Source organism: Misgurnus anguillicaudatus, chromosome 8, assembly GCF_027580225.2.
Source record: "Misgurnus anguillicaudatus chromosome 8, ASM2758022v2, whole genome shotgun sequence".
Lineage (NCBI taxonomy): Eukaryota > Metazoa > Chordata > Actinopteri > Cypriniformes > Cobitidae > Misgurnus > Misgurnus anguillicaudatus.
This window is the reverse complement of record NC_073344.2, coordinates 29308194-29326784: the sequence shown is the minus strand read 5'-3', so window position 1 is coordinate 29326784 and position 18591 is coordinate 29308194. Positions and strand designations below refer to the sequence as shown.

The 18591-nt window shown below is 39.5% G+C and overlaps 1 protein-coding gene across 19 annotated transcripts in view; it reads right to left on the bottom strand.

Annotated features, from left to right (window-relative positions):
• The window catches only part of ptprfa (protein tyrosine phosphatase receptor type Fa), a 294038-nt gene that overhangs the window by 42046 nt on the left and 233401 nt on the right, over positions 1-18591 (bottom strand). For all 19 annotated transcript variants that reach the window (XM_073870663.1, XM_073870669.1, XM_073870666.1 and 16 more), the window contains 6 exons: positions 13998-14115; positions 11933-12514; positions 11741-11838; positions 9192-9448; positions 8342-8417; positions 6020-6232 (listed from right to left, as the gene is read on the bottom strand). In XM_073870663.1, the coding sequence (XP_073726764.1) occupies positions 6020-6232; positions 8342-8417; positions 9192-9448; positions 11741-11838; positions 11933-12514; positions 13998-14115 (1344 nt within the window). The remainder of the gene's footprint in view (positions 1-6019; positions 6233-8341; positions 8418-9191; positions 9449-11740; positions 11839-11932; positions 12515-13997; positions 14116-18591) is intronic.

Below are 18591 nucleotides of genomic sequence, written 5' to 3'. Positions count from 1 at the left end.
CTTTCGTGCCATTGTTGAGTCTTGATATAAAACAAAGCTGTCGCGTGACGTGATGCCTGTAACTGAACGTCCTCGGTTCTCGTTCTGATGTGTGGGCGTGGTTTTCTGGGGGAAGTGCCCATAAAAATAAATGATACTTATGGCAGTGGTTCTTAACTCCAGTCCTCGGGACCCACTGCTCTGCACATTTTGGATGTCTCCCTTATTTAACACACCTGATTCAGATCATTAGCTCGTTAGGATAGATTCCATGAACTGAACTGAGTGTGTCAGATATGAGAGACATCCAAAATGTGCAGAGCAGTGGGTCCCGAGGACTTGAGTTGAGAACCACTGACTTATGGCTTACCCCTGAAAAGTCAGCTGGACCCGTATTTTCGAAAAAAAATTACAAAATTTGTACGAACCCTGGCGAAGTGCATTCGGCACAGAAATGCTCTGTAACACGTCCAACTGCTTTTTTGACACTTTGCATTTATTTAACATGAGGAAACAACCTTAAACGGTGTTAATAAGTCAGAATGCTTAAAATACCGTTAAACCCCCCATTTAAATCAAGATATATTTTCGTAATGAGCAAAGTTTGAGAGTCTAGTTTTTAGACAAAAAATATAAAGGATCATGCAGACTTTTTGGGACTTTAGCTTATTCACCATATCCCCCAGAGTTAGATAAGTGCATACATACCCTTTTATCTCCATGCGTCCCGTAACTCTGACGCACCCACCGCTAGCCTAGCTTAGCACAAAGACTGGAAGTAAATGGCTCCAGCTAGCATACTGCTCCCATTTAGTGACTGGAGCCATTTGGGGTAAGACATTTTTTCTTGAATTTCTCTTAAATTAAGTGTTAAAGAAAAAATGTTTTTAAAGATTTTTTTCTTACGCCATTGGCAGATTTTTTTGCTTGTTTTGAATTATTTTCTTAGGTCATTTTGCTCATCAAGAAAATACATCTTGATTTAAGAATTTTTAGATATTTTTTACTGAAAACAAGACAAAATTACTAAGTAAGACTATGTTTACATGTGGGCGGCTATTTTCATAAACAGACATCTAAACCTCTCTGTGATGTTGGCTGCCTGAACATTCGTTTGTCTCAGTTTACATGCAACCGTGCAACCGAAAATTTTCAAAATCTCCACTCTGGCCGGAGTTTTTAGAAAGAATCGGTTTCAGAGGCGAGTTCTCTGTTTGCGTGTAAATGAAGGGAAATGTCTTCATCTTTCAAAATAACCATGTAAGTGTGAACAGGGCCTAAGAAAGTAATATTTGTCGTGTTGATTCGGTTTATGAGACTAAGGTCACATCAATTTGGTGGATTTTTATGCATTTGGACCACTTGTGTGATACTTTTTGATATATTATGAAACAGTTATTAGCCTCTTTCACACAGTAATTCTGGTAAATTACCATGAATTTTACGGAGAGAAAGCGGAAGTTACCTGTGGCGCGCGGCCGGCGAGCTCCGTCCGTGTCGTATTTGTAAACGGCAGGTTATGACTTAATATCCACGGTCCGTATTTTGTTGTTTTCACATCTGTGGCAAACGGTCGCGAAGTTGCTCGTGACCAAACAACATTGCGTTAGGCGGCGTCAAACCGTACCTGCACGTTTGCACATTAGGCTTCACAGATGGTGTGCTAAGGACGTCGGCAATTTGGCAATTAGATGGTAAGCTGTTTTAAACAACTTTGGTGAAGAAATGTGGAAGTTAACTTCAGGTGTGCTCGACTTTTAAGCAACATGTGTGTGGAAATGTCCATAAACAGTCTGGGGGAAACCGCGTCACCTGTATAAAAAACTTTCTGATTGGCCCGCCCGATCTGTCAGCGCGGTCTGACGTCATCTAAATGCCGGTAATGCTATATTTTTCGTTCACACACAGCGTTTACCGGCAAATTACCGTTAATCTTACAACCTGTCTTACTGGTAAATTGGGAGCACTGATTTACCGGAAAGGTTCTGTTCACACATGACATGTTAACTGCAATTTACCAGTAAAGACTGTATGTGTGAAAGGGACTATTGACTGAGTACATTGTCTGCAGTTTAGCTGCAAATGCTTTAGCAAAACAAATGTGCTTTCTTCATTGAAATAAACTGCAGTTGACTAAGTAGGCGGTGAGGTAGTGGGTGTCAGCAAGGGATCTTCTATTCCGGACATATATAGAGCAACAATAAAATCTCTCTCTCTTTCTCTTTCACACAGACTCTCCCTCTCCAGCAGGTGTCAGAGGAAAACTTTGGAGGAAATGCATGTAAAAGCGCTGTGGGAATCTCTCAGTAGGAAAGATTTGGATTGATCAATTTAATCGTCACTCCATCAGAGAGAAGCACATCCCACAGTGAGAGTAATGCATCTCTGACTGACTCAAACACTATTTACTAATGCATATTCATCTGTGTCTGTGTGCATGTGAATCTCTCTCTCTCTCTTTCTTTACTGCGGCTCCTCACATGATGTCTCTATCGGTCTCTTCCTCCTCTGCGTCTTTCATCTCCTCCTTTAATCTGTTTTTCTTTAAATGCTGCAGTAGTTTCGCAGTCCTCCTCTTTCATCCAATTTCACACTCGCCAGTCTGTTTACCATCCCATCACACAAAGCTGCTGACTGTCCTTTCACCACTCCATCTTCTCTCAGCTTTCTTTTATCCCTCTCCTTTTCATTCCTCTACTTTCTTCCTCTTTTTCTTCTAAATCTCCTTCTCATCTCCTCTCCTTTCCAATATTTCTCACTTATCTCTTCTTTTGTCTCCTTTCCTTTCTTCTTATTTTTCTCTTCTCTACTCTCCGCTTCTTTCTCCTCTCCTCTAATTCTCCTCTCAGTTTCTCTCTTTTAATCTAATCTCCTCTATTTTTTCTCCTTTCCTCTCTTTTTATTCTCATCTCCTCTCATTTTTCTCCTTTCTTCTCTTCTAATTCTCCTCTTTTCTTATTATCCTTCTCTTCTCTTCTAATTATTTTCTCGTTTAATTCTCCTCTCTGTTTTTTTTCTCTAAATTTAATCTCCTCTCCTCTTTTCTCTTTTGTATTCTTTCCTCTCTTCTTATTCACCTTTTCTCTCCTCTCTGCCTATTTCTCTTCTAATTCTCCTCTCAATTTCTTTCTTTTAATTCTCCTCTTCTCGCCTTTCCTCTACTTCTCTCCTCTTCTCTCCTCTCCTCTAATTCTCCTCTTCTCTCCTCTCCTCTAATTCTCCTCTTCTCTCCTCTAATTCTCCTCTCCTCTTCTCTCCTCTCCTCTAATTCTCCTCTTCTCTCCTCTAATTCTCCTCTTCTCTCCTCTAATTCTCCTCTCCTCTTCTCTCCTCTCCTCTAATTCTCCTCTTCTCTTCTCTCCTCTCCTCTAATTCTCCTCTCTGTTTCTCTCCTCTAATTCTCCTCTTCTCTCCTCTTCTCTCCTCTAATTCTCCTCTCTGTTTCTCTCCTCTAATTCTCCTCTTCTCTCCTCTCGTCTAATTCTCCTCTTCTCTTCTCTCCTCTCCTCTAATTCTCCTCTCTGTTTCTCTCCTCTAATTCTCCTCTTCTCTTCTCTCCTTTCCTCTACTTCTCCTCTCTGTTTCTCTCTTTTAATTCTCCTCTTCTCTCCTCTCGTCTAATTCTTCTCTCCTTTCCTCTACTTCTCATCTTCTCTCCTCTAATTCTCCTCTTCTCTCCTCGTATTCTCCTCTTCTCTGCTTTCTTCTACTTCTCCTCTTATCTCTTCTCCTCCAATTCTCCTCTTCTCTCCTCTCCTCTAATTCTCCTCTCTGTTTCTCTCTTTTAATTCTCCTCTTCTCTTCTCTCCTCTAATTCTCCTCTCTGTTTCTCTGTTTAATTCTCCTCTTCTCTCCTCTCCTCTAATTCTTCTCTCCTTTCCTCTACTTCTCATCTTCTCTCCTGTAATTCTCCTCTACTTCTCCTCTTCTCTTCTCTCCTCTAATTCTCCTCTCCGTTTCTCTCTTTTAATTCTCCTCTTCTCTCCTCTCGTCTAATTCTTCTCTCCTTTCCTCTACTTCTCCTCTTCTCTCCTCTAATTCTCCTCTTCTCTCCTCTTCTCTGCTTTCTTCTACTTCTCCTCTTCTCTTCTCTCCTCCAATTCTCCTCTTCTCTCCTCTCCTCTAAATCTCCTCTCAATTTCTTTCTTTTAATTCTCCTCTTCTCGCCTTTCCTCTACTTCTCCTCTCCTCTTCTCTTCTCTCCTTCTCCTCTCCTCTCCTCTACTGCTCCTCTCCTCTCCTCTCCCCTACTTCTCCCCTTCTCTCCTCTTATTCTCCTCTCCTCTTCTCTACTCTCCTCTAATTCTCCTCTCCTCTTCTCTCCTCTCCTCTAATTCTCCTCTTCTCTTCTCTCCTCTAATTCTCCTCTCTGTTTCTCTCCTCTAATTCTCCTCTTCTCTCCTCTAATTCTCCCCTCCTCTTCTCTCCTCTCCTCTACTTCTCCTCTTCTCGCCTCTCCTCTAATTCTCCTCTCTGTTTCTCTCCTCTAATTCTCCTCTTCTCTCCTCTCCTCTAATTCTCCTCTCGGTTTCTCTCTTTTAATTCTCCTCTTCTCTCCTCTCGTCTAATTCTTCTCTCCTTTCCTCTACTTCTCATCTTCTCTCCTCTAATTCTCCTCTCCTCTTATTCTCCTCTTCTCTGCTTTCTTCTACTTCTCCTCTTATCTCTTCTCCTCCAATTCTCCTCTTCTCTCCTCTCCTCTAAATCTCCTCTCCATTTCTCTCTTTTAATTCTCCTCTTCTCTTCTCTCCTCTAATTCTCCTCTCTGTTTCTCTGTTTAATTCTCCTCTTCCTTCTCTCCTCTACTTCTCTTCTCTTCTCTCCTCTAATTCTTCTCTTCTCTTCTCTCCTCTAATTCTCCTCTCCGTTTCTCTCTTTTAATTATCCTCTTCTCTCCTCTCGTCTAATTCTTCTCTCCTTTCCTCTACTTCTCCTCTTCTCTCCTCTAATTCTCCTCTTCTCTCCTCTTATTCTCCTCTTCTCTGCTTTCTTCTACTTCTCCTCTTATCTCTTCTCCTCCAATTCTCCTCTTCTCTCCTCTCCTCTAAATCTCCTCTCCATTTCTCTCTTTTAATTCTCCTCTCCTCTATTTCTCCTCTTTGTTTCTCTCTTTTAATTCTCCTCTTCTCTCCTCTCCTCTAATTCTCCTCTTCTCTCCTCTCCTCTAATTCTTCTCTTCTCTCCTCTCCTCTCCTCTAATTCTCCTCTTCTCTCCTCTAATTCTCCTCTTCTCTCCTCTTATTCTTCTCTTCTCTGCTTTCCTCTACTTCTCCTCTTCTCTCCTCTCCTTTAATTCTCCTCTTCTCTCCTCTCCTTTAAATCTCCTCTTCTCTCCTCTCCTCTAAATCTCCTCTTCACTTCTCTCTCCTCTCCTCTCCTCTCCTCTCCTCTAATTGTCCTCTCCGTTTCTCTCTTTTAATTTTCATCTCATTTCTCTTTTTTATCTCTTTTCCTCTGTTAATATTTTCTAAATCTCTCCCCTCCTGTCCTTTCCCCTCTTCTAAATCTCATCTTCTCTCCTCTAATTATCCTCTTTTCTTATTATCCTTTTCTTCTCTTCTTATTTTCCTCTTCTCTCCTCTCCGCTTCTTTCTCCTCTCTTCTAATTCTCCTCCCCTCACTTTTAATTTTCCTCTTTACTCCTCTTCACTCCTCTTTTCTAATTCTCATCTCTTCTAATTCTTCTCTCCATCCGTTCTCTTCTCTGCTTCTATTTTCTCCTCCCCTCTCTTCTAATTCGCCTCCTTCTCCTCCCATGTTTTCCCTTTCCTAACTTCTCTTCCATACTCTCCTCTAATTCTCCCTTATCTCTTATCTTCTTCTTTTCCTCCTCTTCTCCCCCCTTCCATCCTCTCCTCTCTTTCTCATCTCATCTCTAGCAGAGATCACAGCTGCAGACCTCTAACCCAATACAATATCGGTAAGTATGATGGAGAGATCTATCAGCTGTCTTTAAGATCTCATCTGTGCTTACGTCTTCATCAGCTGAGTTCATTTAATAAAGACCACAGCAACATGTTTGTGTTTGTGTGTTACTCACCGAGTCTCGATCTTTGAGTTCTGCCAGTATAAATGTGCGGTACTGTTGCTGGCCGGGTAGTGCTTTGTTATAGAATCCATTGTAAGTTCTCTCATCTCCCAACACAAAGGTCTCTGGCAGATAATCCAACTTGGCAGCGACGTACGGCTGCAAGAAGTCCTGAGTTTGCCTCCTCCTTCTCCTCTTCCTCACGTCTCCACTGCGCTCCAGAAGCTGAAAAACACAGAGAACTCATATACATCATCAGCATCATCATGATAATGCACATGCACACATCTTTCTTGAACTGTGACTTTGGTGTTTTGGACTTCATTTCTCCACATTTTTCCACACAATTTGCAATACTCAACGTACATCTCAATATTTATATATTTGCTCTGAAATGGCTTAAAAGATTATTTTTCAATGACAAGAAGCGTTATTTTAACCCAATGATTCCCACTGCTGGTCTGAGCTTATTGGCACATTCAGTTCATGAAGCAGGTGTACCATGGTTCAGGGTTCAAAGGGCAGATATCACCTCCAGGTGCTTCAGTAAGAGACATCATTAATTTAAAATATGACACATACATCAACATCCACCACCATCTCCAGAAATTCTCCTTTCTGTCTTCACTAACATGTATATTTGAAAAGCCCAGCTTCTTTAACATAACACAAAGCATATTTGATATAAGTATTCAGGATTTCAGGTGAACGATAACAGAGATTATAAAGTATTATTAGTTCAACAATAAACATCAGCATAGCTTCCTATAATGCAACTCTCATTTTGGTTGCCGATGCTTTTACATAAAGAGCAAACGGGATTTTTAATGAAAACGGTGGCAGCATAACAATGTGTTTTTTTCAAGATGCACTCATCTCAGATCTGATACTTCTAGATATTAAAGAACTCCAGCGCTCGAAAAGTTTTCCTGTTTTGCAGACGATAGTTTATTGAGAGCAAGCAAACTCATGAGAAAGCAGAATAATGCTTTTGTATTAATAACAAAAAGCAAAAAATGCCAAGTGAAGCTTTTTAGGATCCCGAAAGAGTCTCGGAGGCTCAGAGAGAGAGAGAGAGAGAGAGACAGACGAGATGTTTAATAATATATACTTGACTTCATTTTTAACTCGAGCTGGAGAAAATGTCGCCACGGCTATAAATAAATACAAGTCTGAACCGCTGGTCAAAAAAAGGCTACAGAATACAAAGGTATTGTTAAGCCCAGTTATTTTCAATTTATGATTTGGGTAAAATATTTGACACTGTCTCCAAGTCTCATAATCTAATCATGAGCATCAAAGTTTGAATTCAATCATTCTCAGATCTTACAAAGTCAATATTAACTCATTTCCCACCAGACTTTATTTTCACAAAAATTTTACAAAATGCCTTCCAGGAATTTAAAAAAAAAAAAATATATAAACATACAAATATATCAAATGAAAGAACAGACCCTCTGCTTTTAAACAAACAATAAACAAACAAACAAAACGTTATCCTATCTATATTTTTTCTCTGCTTAAAAAATTCTTAAATATGGGTATTTTTTTGCAAAAAGCTGAAATAACTGCATTTTTGTGGAGGAATTTTGTTAGAGATCAGATTCTTAATGATAATCAAAACATACACAGAGTTCAAATTAGTAAATAATTTTTTGCTTCGTTTTTTATAAATTTTATAAGTGCGCCATCTAATGGATAATCGCGGTATAACAGATTACCATATAAACTCACCAGGAACACATTTTTTCATGCAAATGTTTTCTCTTAATTGACGAGATAACTTTTCAATGACATGGAAAGAGTTAAAGATATCAAGGTTATATTTTCATGATTTTATGTAGAATTTTCTTTTAAAAATAAATAAACATACAAAGATATCAAATGAAAGAACAGACCCTCTGCTTTAAAACAAACAATAAACAAACAAACAAACAAAACGGGAAAAAAACTTTCATCCTATCTATAAAAATTTTTTTTTGCAAAAAGCTGAAATAATAGCATTTTTGTGAAGGAATTTTGTTAGAAATCAGATTCAGAAAGATTATCAAACCATACACAGAGTTTAAAATTAGTAAATAATTTTTTTGCTTCAGTTTAAAAAAAAATTGGGTAAGTGCACCATCTAGTGGATATTTGCGGTATTACAGATTAACATAAACACTCATCAGGAACACGTTTTTTCATGCAATTTTTTCTCTTAATTGACCAGATAACTTATCAATGGCTGGGAAAGGGTTAAATATATCAAGGTGATATTTTCATTATTTTATGTAAAAAAACGTAAATCACAAAAAATTTGGGCAAAAACAAGGCGCACTGATACACACTCACCTGGTCCAGATCCATGTCTTCTGGGTTCTCCCAAAGGTGTACTGCAGTTACTGGCACCACCACTATATAAAACCACCTGTGAATACACGGACAAACACATGACAGAAGCTTTATTCAGACCTGTGATGATGAAAAACATGACCCTCTTCGGAGGTGAACAGATTTTGAGACCCTAAATGAAAGGCCAAAGTGTTTTGGCTTCATCACATGTTCAATACTTGTGAGAGTGATGAAAAGGTCGGTTTGGACATCACAGCTCTGATCGCTTTCTAAATGATTTTGTGACCTCCAGCGTGCTTACTGACTGAAACAAACACTTGAAACTCAATTAAAGCCGGAGTAATTCCCACGCTCTGATGCCTGGAGCGAGCACACGGTCAGTCACGTTTAACTACCCCAAAGCGTCCAGTTTTGACTCTGCTCATTTCTAATCGAGGACATCTGTGGACGCTTCTTCTGCACTACATTAGGTCGAATCCAGCGTGCTGCTGGCAGGTGAACCCATCTGAGACAGTTCCTCTGAGCTGAGATGGGAAGTGGTTTAGCATTAAACTTTTGACCTGGGTCTCGCTCAAGCACAAGATCCAATATTTGCCCACCGAGGAACAGGATTCCTGCCGACGTGCGCTGACTAATAGCTAGGCTTAAGCAAACATCGCCTTGAGGGCCGAAACAGACCGTATGCATAGAATGGTAAACAACCTATTGTTTATGCAAGAAACTAGTATGGATAGTATGCTGTATATAAATAGTAGTGTCTGCATGGAAGATCAATGTATTTTTCGACTCATCAAGCAAACATCCAGTATGGGGGTGAAAAACAAGCATTTAAAGACATCGTCTGACTCACCTGACAAGGGCGCTGTTGTGCACTTTGGGCAGCGTAACGGTAAGTTTGCCTCCCTCTTCTTGGTCTTGTTTGTAGTGAGCGGGTTTGGTGATGAACAGGTCTGGGGCGGTGCGAATGGAGACCTGCTGCTGCAGACCGCCGGCGCTGTTACCTCGACTCATCAACACGAAAGAGTAATTTGTGTCCGGCTGTAGCCTTGTGATCAACTTCCTCTTCAGATCGCCCTGCACCTCCACGCTCTGCTGGTTGTATAGGATCTGCCAGGAGATGGTAAACAGGTTAAAACAATCACACAAAATCACACATCTGCATACTGCAAATTGAAAATAAGCACAGGTTTGAATTTGAATTCATTTTCCTGAACCAAATTTTTGGTATGCTGGTCATTAAAATTCTCACATTCTGATTGCAATCACTAACACCCTTTTACAGACAGATTACGGAAAATGCATCCGTTTTTGGCCCTGCTATGGACTGTCTTTTTCCGTGGCATTCTCACGGATTGGTTACTCAACTGCTTTTTCCTATTTTCAAACCATTTTAGCTTCGGTTTAGGGTTAGATTTGGTGATTGCGTTAGTATGTCACTTTAACTATTGGTTTAGACTATTTTTCTGATTTATTCTTTTATATTTTCTAAACTTTAAACAATTGTCGCCTGGCGTTGGGGTTAGAGTTGGGTTTGGGTAGGGATGTCATTTTATGTAAATCTAACCCTAAACCGAATCAACAATGGTAAGAAAATAGGACAAAACAGTTGAGTAACCAATACGTGATAATCACATGAAAACAGGAACTCGTTATACGATCACGAAAAAACACGGAAATTTGTGATAATATCACAAAAAAAGAATCAAAACATTACGTGACTATTTAACGAAATTTCATGCGACTGGGCTGCGTGAATGTTGATCTGCGTTTAAATCCCTGTGTCAAAGACCTAAAGCATACAATAACTCCTGGTTGCGATGATATGCACGTCCGTGAATGCTAGGGCAATGTTACTAGATCCTCTTTACAGGAGCGATCCCAGAACATTTACGGGACGTGTTTGTGTTCACACAGAAGCCCAAATGCTGTGTGAATGGGGTTTAAGCAAAGTTGCCTAAATATATTGATATAAAAATATATCTATTACGGAAGGCACAGGACTAGACATGGGCCGTTTAATGGTTTCAATGTATACTGAGGTTTTAAGAGTCAAGGTTTCAAAACCACTAACATTTCTTTAATACTGTTGCAAGGTATGAGCTGCGTTTACACAAAACTAATTAAATCATGTAATTTACATTTAATATATATAACAAATTTTTTTTTTTGAAAATGATCATTTAAAGGCTTTATTTTCACCCAGCATACATGTTGTATGTTGCTTAAAAAAATGTGTGTTGCAATGGCAAAACCGCAATATTGTCAAACCCTGGTACTTTAGCTTAATGTTATCATACCGCCAAAAAATCTCAAACCTCCCCATGCCTACACAGGACCATAAAAAGTTCGCAGAAAAATTGCATTTGATAGATTGTCCTACTTGCCCGTCAAACTATATATTTGCATACTACTATTCACACAGACTTAAAAGCAGCTAGTTGCTCTTCTGCGGGTTAGATCAGACAGCTGTCTGTGGTTAATCTGCTGTCAATCTTAAACTAAGATGATTTTATTTATTCAATTCAATTCAATTTTATTTATATAGCGCTTTTCACAATTGTTAATTGTTGCAAAGCAGCTTTAAATGAGTAGATGTAAAGGAGAACACAGAAAATCAATAATATAAGAAGTAGAATATAACAGCTAAGGTTAAACCGTACAAGCTAGCGTATTAATAATGTAACGTATACAGTAAAGTGCTAAGTTAAGCCAAAGTTGGCTGATTCTCCCTGGGACGAAAAAACCCCCTAGAAGAAAACCCGGTGGGAAAAACTCCTAGAAGGACAAAAACCCTTGGGACAAATTAATATATAGATACGGTAGGGATAGGAAGCGGGTAAGCGGATTAAACTGGTTCAGCCGGTGGTCGTTGGTCGCGCATTGGCTAGGCATTACTTATAAAGTAAGGTTTTGGTAATTCGGCTAGGATCATTGGGATGGTTTAGATCGGCCATTGGGCTGGTTTGGGCAGATCTGGCAGCCCTGCATGTACCATTACAGCATGCAGACCAAACGAGAATGGAAGGCAAACAACGACTACCTTATCTTCCTTCCTGAACGGACATAATATGGCACAAGGAAGGACATAAGAAACAATGACGTTATGAATAAACAATGTCTGAATTAAGAAAGCTAAAAGATCTCATGTAAGATTTGGCTTTGAAAAGCACTCTGAAGGATCTTAAGCCTCCAAAGCTAGCATTGCTAGAGCTAGCTGCTCTGAAATTGCTTACCTTTAAAGTTGATCTTGTGTGGGTGTGTAAAAATACAACATTATCATACGAGACTAATCACAGACAATGTGACAAGGTTGTGATTACTAAATTTTCCATTTTCATATAGGCTATTTGTTTGTATATGACGTACATACAGAAGTCTGTTGCACTGTGAACATCTCACCTTGAAAGGCACTTGAGATTTGTATGTTTCGGGCACCTCCCACGTGAGCAGGACTGAGGTCTTCATCACAGCTTTCACACCAAAGTTTTTGGTGAACTCTGGAGAAAAGGTTAGAAAAAAAGACACATTTCCTTTTGATCACAGTGGCTATAGTTTATCAAGTCATGAAGACTTTCACATGTCTGAACTTACCAGGCATGGAGGTTGACATGGTCCTGCTTTGAATGCTGGGGCTTAACGGACCTCCTCCCTTTCCCGTGAACGCTTTCACTCTTATATCGTAGGTCGTGTCCGGCTGCAGGCCGTGGATGGTCATCTGCGTCTCCTCGGTACCGTTGGTTTGGTTCTTAAGACTGTTGATGTCACGGTACACCACCACATAGCGCACGATCTTCCCATTCCTCTCGGGCAAAGGCGGAGGGTCCCACGCCAGTTTGGTTGTGGTGGTCGTCAGGCCCACCACTCGGAGGTTTTGAGGGTAGCTGCTGGGAACGTCATCGGGAGTGCTGATTTCTTTGGTGTACTCCTCTCCGTTTCCCGCTCGGTTCTTGGCGCAGAGTTTAAAGATGTAGGTGGCGCCCTTGTGCAGGCCGGTGACGGTGAAGTGATCGTCTGTGCGTCTGAAGTCACGGACCGTGTAGGTCTCCTCCTCTTCGCGTTTGTACCTCAGTCTGTAGCCCATCAGTTCACCCACCATCTCTTTAGGGGGCTGCCACTGGATCAGAGCTGTGTTCCCGATAGTGGTGCTAATGATCATGGTCGGCTTACCAGGCACTACCGGCGAGAGAAAAAGAGAGAATTGGCTTATATGCTACAAGCTTAAAGGGATACTCCAAGTCAAATATCAAAATTACCCCATGATTTACTCACCCTCAAGTAATCCAAGATACAAGTTATTTTAGTAAAAGTCATTTTGCTTTTTCAAGCTTTACCGTGGGTTCACACCAGCCGCGTTTGTGGCATCAAAATCGCATGTACCGCGGCTAGTTTGCCGCTTGAACAGTTTGAGTTTACTCGCTTCATTTGCGCGTGAAAGCCGCGCGTGAAATTCTAGTCATCGAGACCTGCAGGTGGAAATTCGCGTCATGGGAGGGGCTTCTGCGACTCTGCTCGCTTTCTGTAATCACATCACTACTAGAGCAAGCTCCTGACTGGTTAACGCGGCACATTTTTCCCCCATAGTTCAAATTTTCCAACTCGCTCGTTTGCTGCGGCAACACTCAAATTGCGCCATTCGCGCAAACTAGATGCGCCAATGAGGAGGAATCGCATCTATCGCGCTGCACTAAACGCCTCATTCGCCCTGCGAAACCTCCAGACGCACATCAACGTGTCTTCACATTGACTTAACATTGAAATCACTCGCTCTTGACGCCTCTACCGCGGCTGGTGTAAACGCAGCATTCTAACGGTAAAAAACAGGGATCAGGGAACAACTTCTGAAAAAAATGCATTCATCCTTCACAGAGATAATCCACACGGCTCCAAGGGGTTCATTTCTGCGGGTAATCGATATCCATATTTGAAACTTTATAAACTGTTATAACTCCAGTAAAAATGTCATCTTAGACTCACACGATTCACAAGAGCGTTTTAGCGTAGTGAGTGTTTGTTACCATGTACATTGCACAGTGACTCTCGCAAATAACGTAAGTCCAAGATGGCTTCATTACTGGAAGCTAGTTATTATAGTTTATAAAGTTCAAAATATGGATATTTTTCAAACAAAATCGCATCGATTACCCGCAAAAGACATTTATTAACCCCTTGGAGCCTTGTGGATTACTTCTGTAAAGAATGAATTTCAGAAGAAGTCAGAAGTTGTTCCCTGACTGTTTTCTACCATTATAAGCTTGGAAAACCAAGGACATTTACGTTTTCGTCTGAAAGATGATGGGCATATGCATCTCGGATTGCTTGAGGGTGAGTAAATCATGGGGTAATTTTGATATTTGGCTGGAGTATCGCTTTAACAATGACAGTGATAGCTGCTACCTACAGTACATAACACCTTTTCACAGACTTATAAGGTCAAATATTACCACACTTCATCATGAAATATGAACACGCATCAGTATTGCTCATAATTTGTGTTAGGGATTTGATCCAACCCACCCTAATTCTCAGACTTTGGCATTTAACACCGATAACAGCTGATTCAATAGTAATGTTTACCGAGATGTATTTTTTGTGGATATTTGTACCTCATTGCTGCACTTGAATATACTGTGATATCACAAATAACACAGAAACCCACCTGCCCCTGTTGTCATCACCACTTTGGCTTTGCTTCTGGCTCCATCTCCTTTAGTGGTGTATGCCGCCACAGTAACAGAATATGTCGTTTCAGGCAACAGGCCAGTGAGGATGACCTCCTGAGAAAGAGAGACAAAGAGTGATTGGTTAGTTTCTGTCTCTCAGTTGATGAAAAGCAGTGACAGATGCTGTGCCGTTGGTACTTTTCACTTCTGCAGTAGGGGCGGCACAGGGACACATGGCATATTTACATATTCTTAAATAAATAAGACCATTCCATTGCATAATATGAATCTGTAGTGTTGACCACTGAGTGAACTGATTTGTTAAAAAAATTATCTTGTCTCTCACTTATTCAAGACAAACCTCTCTGTATTTCCTTCAGGTTTGTTCAAAACACAGAAAGAACCTCTAGAACGAAAACCATCTCGGTAACACTTTACTTGAAGGGATGTTCATAAGACACCTTTATAATCATGACATGACACGTGCCATGATCATAAAAATGATTTTATGCATGTTTTTGACAACTGTGTCATTTGTTCAATTATGTTATTGTCAATGCAAAGATGGCATTGTTTGAGATTTGTCTTTGTTATGACATCTTGACATTAACCAATACATCATAACTTGTCATGACAACTTGACAATACCAAGACAACCTAACTGACCACTTTTTACCAGTGATACAAATTGAATTTGTCATTAAAATGTCATTAAGGTTTAATACTCTGACAAATAGTTTTATAACAGCGTCATGAATATTTTTCTTGACCTCAACAACAGTGGTACAAATATAATCTGTCATTAAAATGTCATTAAAGGACAAGTTGGGTATTTTACATTTAAAGCCCTGTTTTCAGATTGTTTATGATGAAATAAAACGGTTTTGACTGAAATTTGGACATATGATGCTGCCCCGAGAATTTTCGGGTGTTTCTTGAATCACCTCGCACCTCTATAATGGCTATATAGGTGCACTGGAACAATCTTTCCTAAAATGCATTAAACTTTCGTTTACAAAGACATAAAACTCACCGAGTGGTCAGGGGTGTTCACTGATATGCTCACACAAAAATCGCTGCAAAAGATGCTTAAACTGAACAAAGATACATTCACTGTTTTGCAAATAATTTGGTTTATTTTAATTTTGACAACAAAATGCCACTCAGGACGGTTGCCAAGATGACCACTAAATGATCAGACTTCGTGACTGTTTAGAGACTTTGTTAGCGCACAAATGATCACGAACCAGTCCGGCATCAAACACATGAATCTTTAATCATCATCTCACAGCTTCATCTGCAATTCCAGACTTTTTTTTGCAAAGCTTTTAGATGCCATTTAAGATCCACAGCGAGTCAGGAACGATTTAGCGTATTTGACTTTGCCTCGTTTCCCGTTTTTAGGAGTCCAGCTTTTCTCTGGTAAGTGTTCGGAGGCGTCATCGTGTCCAGAAATGTTGAAAGACTCGCATTAAGTCATGATGAATCGACTGTCAGAGTTTACCAGAACAGACAGAGAAGAGTCTCTTTATCCGCTTCACTGTCACGTCTCATTAGTATGAAAGAAAAGAAACACAGAGACGGAAGGGGAGGGGGATCGCAGACAGACCCACATACAGACGAAAAATGTAACAGGCCATAGCCGTAGATGACAGTTAAACATGAGCCTCTGTAAATATCTAGGGCACATGAAGAGGGATGCAGGCCTTCTGGCAGCACAAGAAGAGGAATTGCTAGTGTCGCTCGCTAGCTGTCACTGTCTGGGAAAAGAACAACCACTTTAGTCAATCACATTTACTCTTCTCTTCAGTGCTTTGGCCTGTCTTCAAACCGCTGGATTTCTTCTCATATACTGAATTTGGATTTTGTCGCTTCTGCTTTGATATTTAAAATATGCCACATCAGAGCTGCCATCATAATACCATTTACTCTTAAGGGGCATGTACACCAACGCGGCTGAAAATGGCAGGTGGACGCCAACTGTGTGGGCTTGCCAGCATTTTTTCAGCAAAACACTATGGTTGCTATGATTAGGGTTGCAAAGAGGCGGGAAAGTACATTTCCAGAAACTTTCCATCGGAACTTATTTGGAAATATTGCAAATGGGAAACTTAATTTATGGAAATTTTGTGAAATGTATATAAACTATATCATATACAAACATAAATAAACATGTTGTTTGGACATAAGCAGACATGCATGCTAGGTAATACACATTTTGAAGAATCAAGACATGGATTTATTTGATTAAATTTGATAAAAAATCCATAATTCTATTTTACAGTACGTGTACTTACCTTGTACATATATGGTAAATATGTTGTACTTACAGACAAATGTGTGGTACTTACTTTTGAGTATCTACATGGTAATAAAATGGTATCATTACTGTACTTACCATTGGAACATACTTGGTAGTTATTATGTAACTCTAGATAAGTACTGGGTAATACCAAATACATAATTATAGTGTAGGTCTACTGCAACTAAAAAGAAACACTACTGTACTTACAAATAAATGTACAATATAAGTATTTAGTACTTACAGGCAAGTGTGGGTTAATGACAGGTACTTATAGACGGTTTCAGCAGTAACAACATAAACAAGCGGCTGTCGCGGTCCGCATGTAACTTCCGGTAAACTCCGCCAAGAATAAATAACAACAAAGTTCTTTAAACGTAGTTTATTTATATAACAAGCAAAAAAACAACACAGACATTTGTTATTTTTGATGAGGCATTTGTTCAAGAGATAAGTTTAGCAACTAGTCAGACCATTAAAAAAACGAAACCGGAAGTAAGGTTCGGATCCAGACGTGTATCACGTGCGTCAGATGAAACCGTCTATAGTTTATGTATATGATAACTAATAACAAAAAGTACTTTACTTACAAATAGTATGTACAAGGCAAGTGTAGTACTTACATGCCAGTGTCATTAATGACAGGTACTTATAGTGTATGTATATAATAACTAATAACAAACACTACTGTACTTACAAATTGTATGTACATGGCAAGTGTATAGTACTTACATGCCAGTGTCATTGATGACAGGTACTTATAGTGTACATATATAATAACTAATAACAAACATTACCGATGTGCCATTTTGTACTCAGTATCTTTGTCCTTTATTATACAGTGTACCCTTTAAACCCAACAATGCATCTTATTTTATTGTCTTACTAGTTAATATAACTCACAGTGGTATATACTATGCTTTATCTTAGATGGTAGTTCCTGTGTAATAACTGTGTAAAATGCAACACTTTATTTTACAATCCTGTTTTCTATGCAGTTTTAAGAAATTAATTCAAGAAATTAATTCAAGAAATTATTTGTGCATGTTATGGAAAAATGCAAGTACATACAGGGGGTGTGGCCTCAATGTCCCTTCAGTAAGCAGTGTGCATACAATTGAGTAATGTACAGGGTAGAAATTCAACTGAAATCGCATTAAATCTTGTTGTTTTAAACTAAATTATGCTGCAAGATTTTTTTAAACTACATTTAAGTTATAGGCAACTCTCCAATTAATTCTCATATATTCCGCTTAATTTCCGTGGAAAGTTTCCAGTCTTGAAAATTTCTGGTATTTTGCAATCCTAGCTTTGATACTTCAGCTTTGTTCATCAGTCGTTGAATGATGCGCCAGCCCCTCCTGATTGGACGGCCAAGTGAGTAGCGACATTGACAAGCTGAGCGTTTCACCCCAAAATTGATTTTTTTATTTTGGGCACTCAGCGTGGAAAAAAGTCAGCTGCTGGCATTTATGAAAAGCGCAGTGCTTGTATTGGAAACAAGTGAAAACATACGCAGGTTGCCGGCATAAACACCTCTTATTTATCTCAAATTCCCAGTCTTTGCATGAAAACTACCCACATCTGAGATAAACACTGAATTCTTCGTTCTCAAAATTGACTCACTGCACATTTCTGGTCTTATTGTGCACGATTTATCACCGCATGTTATTCCAAAGACAACACATTATCTTGTCCCGGCAATCTTTGATCAAAACGTAATAACTTGTAATGCCTTTCAACGGATGTCAGCAACCCTTTCATTTTTTTAAGACTGTCATCTAGAGGCCACTTTTCACTTTCCAATCAATTCACGCAAGATATCAGATCCCACTTTACATTTATTCTTGTTGAAAAAGTGTATTACTCAGAAATGTCACATTTCAGAAGGGAAATGGGTTGCGAGTGCTTTAAATGAGAACGTCTGAGGATTTATTAGATGAATAAACACTGCTTCTGGTGCAGGAAAATAAAAAACAGTCAGACGGGGGAGTCTAGAGGCTACAGACTTTTATCTTTAGAGATAAGGAAGATACGTGTACAAGAACTACTTTAGTGGTGCTTTTTATAAATATGCTAATCTGTTTCCCTTATGAGAGAATATGAATTTAACAAAGTACGGCTCCTCGACAGAATAAGAGAGAAATAAAGTAGTGTTTGTCTCCGAGCTGCAATCAAAACACAACATTTCAATAGCAGATGGAGGCGTCTTCTTGCCGTATGCCCACAACAAGCTGCACTTACACGAAATCCCTCACATCACATACACGCCAGGAAAACAAGTCAAT